The sequence below is a fragment of the Charadrius vociferus genome, unplaced genomic scaffold (assembly GCF_000708025.1).
Source record: "Charadrius vociferus isolate BGI_N301 unplaced genomic scaffold, ASM70802v2 scaffold62, whole genome shotgun sequence".
Taxonomy (NCBI): Eukaryota; Metazoa; Chordata; class Aves; order Charadriiformes; family Charadriidae; genus Charadrius; species Charadrius vociferus.
The window spans coordinates 4,071,693-4,079,320 of record NW_009647419.1 but is presented as its reverse complement, the minus strand read 5'-3'; the positions used below and the strand labels follow the sequence as shown (position 1 = coordinate 4,079,320).

Below are 7,628 nucleotides of genomic sequence, written 5' to 3'. Positions count from 1 at the left end.
CCTCTGATTCCTCCGGTTCGCCCCCGTACCGGCAAGCAGAGTAGCTGGTACAGCTGGAGAGCCCCACCAAGTCCATCAGGACCGCCTCCGAGTAGCTGGGCACCAGCTGCTGGTTGGATCGGATGTGCCACTCCAGCTCGGTGCTGTCCACCGTGTTGACGCGGGGCATCCTCCGGCAGAACGAGCGCTCCTCAGCCGGCGTCACCGCCACGTAGTCAAACCCGAAGAGTTTCTCCACATGGTAATGGACGTAGGAGGTGCGGTACTCATTTAGCACCCGCAGGGGCCAGGATAGGGTCAGCAGAGCCGCCACCCAGAAGACATAGTGGGATACATACCAAGGCAGGTTGTCTGGGTCGGAAAAGGCCACCATGTATTCCTTGAAGTCCACGTTTTTAAGGTGCATCCCCTCCCTGGCCTCCATGTAGTCATCTAGGCCCTCATTCTCTGTGAAGAAGCGGGCCCGCTGGGTCAGGTAGGAGTTCTCCGACTCCACATTGGCAAAGCTGAAACACTTGGTGAAGCGGAGCCGCGTGGCCGGGTAGCTCTCCAAGTCAATGAGGTCCTTGGAGATGTCCTTAACTCCACAATTGGAATAATCAAACTCGGCCTCTGCCACATGGGTGTTGACCCGCTCGTGATACACTTGGGTGGTGGTGTAGGCGTCCCCGTTGCGGTAGCGGGTAACCTGCCGGGTCCTGCGGACGTAGTGGTAGCTGATGGCCTTCCACCAGATGCAGGGGGTCGCCTGCTGCATCCGTTGCACACGCTCGTGCACGCTCTCCACGTCCACTTTGTACTGCAGCTCGTTACGGGTGTAGCAGTGCCAGCACTCCACCAGGTACACCACGTAGAGCATCACCAGGAAGGCCAAGGGGATGTAGACATAGCCGTTGGAACAGGGGCTGTCGTGGTACATCATGGACTTGCCCTTGTAAGCGCTGTCAAAGGTCAGCCGGGTCACCTTGGTGACGTGGCACCAGGTCATGGCTCCCATGCAGCCGTACATGAGGAGGGACAGCAGCAGGCATTTCCAGTGGGACTCTCGGCACAGGGACTTGCTGAGAGACTGCTTCACCGGCCGCTGCTGCTCCGGGGGAACAGGAGAAGGGGAGAGAAAAGAAGAGAGAGTCAGTTGGCCGCAGTGGCAGTGGGAAGGGGAGCAGGCAGCGGGGTGCTGTGGTGGCACTTGTAGCTTCATGAACAGGGACAAACAGCAGAAGCTGTAGGGCTCCCAGCCTCAGCGGGCAGGCCGGAGGCCAGGCTCTCTCCCAGGACGATAGTCCCACAGTGAGGGCAGCTGTCACCCCCCGCTTCCCTTCATGGTGCTCTGCCCCTCCTTGGGAGACAGCCAGAGCCCAGCTGGATGTGGAGGAGAGCGGCAGAGGGCAACTCTGGCAGCCTGCCCCCCGAGCATCCCCCTTCTTTAATGGGGAGTAACCCCCACCACTGCCACATCCCAGGGAGGGGTAGTGAAGCACAGCAAGATGGAGGCTGGGGGGATCTCCCCCACATACCTAAGCTCTTGCACCCATCCCACCAGTGTGGGCAGCTCTCACTGATGGGTTGTCCCACCTGAACACCTCACCACAGCTCATCCCACCGTGTTTCTCACCACTGACACACAAGTCTTTCCCCCTTTCCCAGTAACGACCAACAGCAATGTTCAGATTTCTCCTACCAGGACAGCACAAGCCGCCTGGGGTGCCTGTAAGGTGGAGAAACAGATCTTCTGCAGCTGGAAAAGCCTCTGTTTGGTAATGGCGATTCCCAACACAACACTTGGCAGCCCAAGGGGCTCTGAAGTGCTTCTCAAGTGCTTTATAAACCACACAAACAGGAAAGTACTTTTCCACAAGTGAAACACAGCCACTTCTGATGGGAGAGCAAGTGAATATGGAATAATGTGCTCAAAGGTGTTCAGGCTGGAAGAGAAGAGTACCCTACCCATCTGCAGCAGCAGGGAGGGCGAGTGGTGTGTCACGGCTGTCAGCAAATGTGCCTGTCTGCACTGGAATTTGGCTATGACAGCCCACACTTCTGCAAAAACTGCTCTCAGGTATTTCATGGTGAGGAAAGGGCAGGACTTCAGCAATAGGACTTTTGAAAGAGATTACACTGGTGCCTTCACCATAGGAACCGTGCAGGGTTTCACAAAGACCTGGGAAAGACCCCACTTAAGCAAACCTCTGTCACTCTCTGCAACACCCTGAAGTCTCAAGTATTGATCCAGCTCGGTCAGCGAGACCTGACATTATCACACCCAAAGGGAGAACGTGCAAAGGGGTTATTTGCTTTCTTATACAGAAGACTTCATCCAGCCCTAGTGCCATCCAGCCCAGCAATCTCCAAAGGTGCAACCTGAGAGGGGGGTGAGAACCCCAGCCTGGTGCAGATGCCACTAAACTCACGAAGAAGCTTTTCAGCACTGCTCTCCCTGCCCAGCTGCATGCAGCGCAGCTCCTGAGCTCACTTCCACCACCACAGGGGCTAACGCCAGCTGCAATGACACCACTCAGGGCAATGAAGTTCAAGCCTGGCCCCATCCCTCCTCCATTCCTGAGCACACTGGGCTGGAGACATCTTTTGTCCAGGGATCCCAAAGACCTTAACAGATTCACACTGCCAGAAAGTAGAGGAGGGGGACACTTTCAACCTTGCACGAAAAGGAAAAATTAAAGCAAGAACCAGAGGTCACAATACCACTGGCAGGTCTAGGAACAGATCTGCACCTCTTCTTTCCTCTAAGAAATGCCCCCTGCTCTCCCTGAAGAGCCCCTCAGCCCTGGCTTGGTCCCCTAAAGTCCCACATGCTAATCCTTCCTCCCTACCCCTTGCCAAAGCCTGGTCCACCCCATGCCAGTGGGACTTCTGCCACTGTGATTAGCAGGGCTGGATCCCGCCCAAATCTCCAACAGCGGTTTCTCTTCCAGAGGCAGGGAGCTTCTCTTCCCACCCGCCCCAGCAGCCAGCCCGCGATGAGCGGAGCAGGTGGCACATCCAGAGGGACCACCAGTGGCAAGGGGAAAGGTGGCACATCCCACTGGGGGTCCCTGGAGCATCAGCAGCCCTGAGCCCCACTCTTTGGGGCAACCGGCTGAGAGCGAGAGCTGGTGACAGAGACACAGAGCCCAGGGAAGGCAGGTGGTCTGCATGCAACACCGAGGGGCACAGGGTGGCTCTGCTCGGCAGCTCTGGCACAGACACACCAGTCTTCCCAGCGCAACCCTCCACTGCAGCAGCCTCACAGTCACGGGGCAAGAATGGAACCCTGGGGAAGAGAAAAGGCAGTGGTGAGAGGAAGACGAGGGGACACCCAGCAGGCAGAGCCACCTGAGCTGTGTCCTCCCTGCTCAGGTCCACGCTGCGGTTACGAGAGCCTTCCCGGATCCCTCGGCCTTTGCTCGGCTGCAGCGCAGTTCTCCCACCTCAGGCTGCTGTGCCACCACCGGGGTGGCCGAAGCTCTCCTCTCCCACAACTGCCTTCCACGCCACAAATCCTGACCCCAGCAGCAGCAGCCCTGGCTGTGAGGGTCTACGGGGACTGCTCAGCCAACGGAGGAAGCACCGGGGGGTCTGGGCAGGAGATGCAAGGCACATGCTAACCCTGGGGTGTCTGTGGGGTGAGAGGGCTTGCACAGAAATCGTGCCTTGTTTGGGGGGCGGGGGGAGGGGAGGGGCAGATTTGCAAATGGAGCACAAGGAATAAAGCAAAGCATTCAGCTCACTCATTTGACAAGTCGGGGAAAGGGCACCAGGGAGGCAGGTCTTCAGCCAGGTCCATCTCGGAAAAGCAAATTCCATCTCCCAGTGGCTCCCCCCGGCCCCTCCTCTCCCCCACTGCCCGCATTGTCCTGCTCAGGAGAAGGGCGATGCTGGCTGTCGCCCTGCAGAGATGCAGGCAAACCCCGCTGCGGTTACCCACGCGGGGCAGGGCGGCAGGAAGAGCGATGCAGCCCAGGCTTGGTTCCAGGAACTGTGTTAGCAGGGCTCTAGTCCACGCATTAGTCCCCTCCTAGCACTACGCAGCTTTTAGATACTGCAGCGCTTTCACAGGGTCACGCTAACCCTCGCTGTAAACTGTTTACAACCCAGTTTTGTCCTAGGCTTTTGAGGTAAAACACATACACACCGGCCCTGCTGGTGGGGTTTCTGAAAGCTGATCAAGTGCCAATGACAGGGGATACAACCACAGCAGAGACGGAGGAGGAGCCAGCTGCAGAGTCTAATCCCAGTAGGAACTGCAGCATCCCTGCTCCTCTCACGGGCTGAAAAGAGCTCACAGGAGCGAACAACTGCCTCTGCGGCTTCCCCCCCCAGAAGCAGCTGAATAACGTTGCCTCCTTGAGCTCTTTACCAACCTTGGAGAAGTCCAGCACAGCAAACATGCAGGTGAGAAAGCTGGGGAAAAGGAAATCCTTTCTGTCCCAGAACAGTGTCACTGGAAGGAGAGCAGGCTCTGATACAAATGCCATCATCATCTGCCGGCTGCAGCCTGACGGAACGAGGCGGAAGGCTTGCCCTACTTCACCGCAAACAAGGCTCTCCTCCATCGCTGGGACCCTCCTCCATTGCTCAGGCTTGAGCACCGGAAAGTGGTGAGCAAATCCGCTATTGCAGGTGCACCTGAACCTCTCTGCAGTGCTAGAGGGCAGAACTGGTCCAGCCATGGCTTGGGCAACCCCTTTGTGGGGACCCCAGTCGCTCTTCTCTGTGCTTCAGTTCACCACGCAGAACACATGGGGTAACACTCACCAGGCGCCTGGGCGCTAACTGTAACGCACATGGGGAAGGGCAAGGCTTAGAGTGTTGCTACAGCCTCCCCTCCCTCAAACATAGTGTTTGCCTCCGATGTTGCCCCTGAGCTGAAAGGAGATGGAGTCCCACACCTGCAGCTGCTGTTCTGGGAAGGGATGGAGGGGATGACTTCCGAGCAGCCATGAAGCAAACGGAGATGCCCGCAATGCACAGGCTAGAGGCAGGAGAAGAGAGGGCTCCCATCGCTGCTTGCACTGAACTCCTTTAAGATCTGGGGAATCCTCTTCTCAAAAAAGCCTCAAGGGGATAAACCTGCCCAGAGCCTCACTGACCAAGCACATGGGCCAAAATACCTTCATCACCTCTACAACCTTAATCCTGCAACTTTGAACACTAAACAACTCCAGAAATCCTTCAAGCTCTATCAAGCTGCTCCCTGAAACAGCCTTGTCCCTGGACCCATCCACCGTCCCTCCATTTAACAAGTGTTCCCTTGTCCTCACCTCCCACACCTCTCACCTGCTTCTCCCTGCAGAGACCAGCCTGAAATGCACCCCTAGAACGCTGAGCCCTCACTTTACAAGATGTCCTGGGGTTCACAGCACTAGGTGTCCTAGAGACAGCCCTCTATGGGGCTGAAAAAACAAACCACAAGCCCCAGAGCAGCAGCCTGAAGGCCCAAGTAGCTCCTGAGTGGCATGCTGTGGCAGCAGCTTGCAGGGGACTCCAGTGGGATTCCTGAGCATCAGTCTCCATGGCCCTGCCCTGCCAATTTGCTTACATCATCCAACAATTTAATAAGCCCTGTCCCCTTTGACCTCAAATCCCCAGAACAAGGCAGGTGGGGAGAATCCAGTCATTTCTAGGAACTGCCACCGTCTTCCAAGGCCCCAGACAGATATCGGCAACTCCTAGTCGGGATGGTCCCAGCAAACCCCCACATCCCACCCCACATGCTTACTTGCCCAGATTCAGGAACTACCTGCCTAGAAGAAAGAGCTGGCTCAGCCCCAGGCTGGCAGTGTTGCCAACTGCAGAGGAAAGGGGAAGGCTGAGCATCTAGGAGCCAGGGAACCCTGCCAGCAGTCACCTCCTGCAACTGTACCAAGGTCTCCATTTTACACAGCACCTTGGAGGAAGACTGGTTCCCTCCATCGGATCCCACCTGAGCAGCGGGACAAGGACACTTTTTTTCGCTTGTTCCCAGGCCGAAGAGCTTGTCCCCTGACATTTCATACCCTCCAAGGTGGAAATGCACTGCTGAGTGAGAGTCAGCTCACCACCGCTAAGTGTAGGTGTACGCATGTGATGCCAACAGGGACCAAGGGCTCGGCCAGCCTTGCTCCAGCCAGTAGCTCTTGCTACTTGCCTTGCTGGGACAAGCTGAGCAGCACCTGAAGTCTTGCGTGGCTAGTGGTACAGTGCACATGGTACAGTGGTACATGGTACAGCGACCCAAGACATGTCAAGATGAGGCACCTTCAAACAGGACAGAGCTCATTTCCCATTTTCCAGTCCCCAGACATCTCCTCTGGCTCCCTGCCTGCCCTGGCCAACAGACCCTTACAGGTGGGATTCAGCCACACTCCCGGGATGTTCAGCAATGCTGGCAACAGCAGTTGGTCCTGATGGAAATGAGGACATCACACCGCCAGTACAGCCTTACACAGGCACTATAGGGGTGCAGGACCACCCTCCCCTCCTGATATTTCTGAAGACAAGGGGATTGCCCTAGGTCAGTCTGTGAATCCAAGCTGCCCGCTAAGGTCTCTCCTCATTGCATCAGATGAGACACCAGCAAGCATGGCACTGTCAGGAGAGGCTGCAGCTTCCCTCTCCTCCACCAGCTGCTTCATGCAAGTCTGTGATAGCTTCTGGCCGTGGGAAGTGTGCCCTTAGCCTAAACAGTGCAGGTCATGGACTGCAGCCCTTCTGCCTGCTCCCACGGGGTAAGATTATACTGACACCCGAGTTGGCAGCCACCACGGAGCAATCAAAGCCCAGACGATCTTCTCGTAATCCCCAGGAGGCAGGAGACACTGTAGGCGAGGGAAACTCACCCGGGCACTGCCCCTGATAGGCTTCTTTCATCCAAACCAGCTCTCGCTCTGGCACCTCTCAAAAGCCACTGTGCTCTCCTGAATGTGGCACCAGCACTGCCAAGGCACCGGGGGCAAGAGACTACGTCCCAGCACGGCACAAGCATGTCCTCACGCTAAAAAGGCGCCTCACAGTTTAGCTTCACTGGTCAGGATCTGTCTGGAGAGCCTGAGCTCATGGCACCAGGGGTTGCTGAATGGATGCAGGAACAGAGGAACAGCCGCAGAGCAGAGTATACGGCATTTGTACAGCTTCCCAGTCCTTGAACTTCAGCATTCCTCTCCTGCAATTATTTATATCTAAATATAAGTCTGTATATATAGAATAACTGTGCATGGGCATGCATGTTCTTCCTAAGCCAAGGAGGCAGAGAATAGCAGGATTATGCAGCACTCGCTAACCGCAGCTCCTCAACAGCAGAGGATGAGTGATGCGCCAGCTTCTGAGCAACCCCCCAAGCTGCCCTTTGAGCAGTGGTCTCACCGGCGAGGACAACCCACCACACCAGGAGAGCGCTGCCCTTCCTAGGCTGCCTAGCTGTCTTCCGTGGGCCACCAGCCCCACAGCATACGGTAGGTCTTGTTAGCCAGTGCGGTTGCTTTCTCTCCTCTTGGGAAGCCCGAGCTGCAAGCAGGATCTGTGGGGGCAGACAAAGGGGCTCGCACACCTGCCTCCCCGTGCTGCTCCGGGTGGACTGAGCACCCCGCTCCTGACCCTTTTTGGCATTCACCTGTCTGGACTCCAGAAAAGTCATCAGCTGGGGCGGGGGG

At 56.8% G+C, this 7,628-nt stretch overlaps 1 protein-coding gene across 1 annotated transcript in view; it reads right to left on the bottom strand.

Moving 5' to 3' along the window:
* Nucleotides 1–7,628, bottom strand: part of TMEM151B (transmembrane protein 151B) — a 22,753-nt gene that overhangs the window by 346 nt on the left and 14,779 nt on the right. The window contains exon 3 of the mRNA XM_009880456.1: nucleotides 34–1,087. Coding sequence (XP_009878758.1) covers nucleotides 34–1,087 — 1,054 coding nt within the window. The remainder of the gene's footprint in view (nucleotides 1–33; nucleotides 1,088–7,628) is intronic.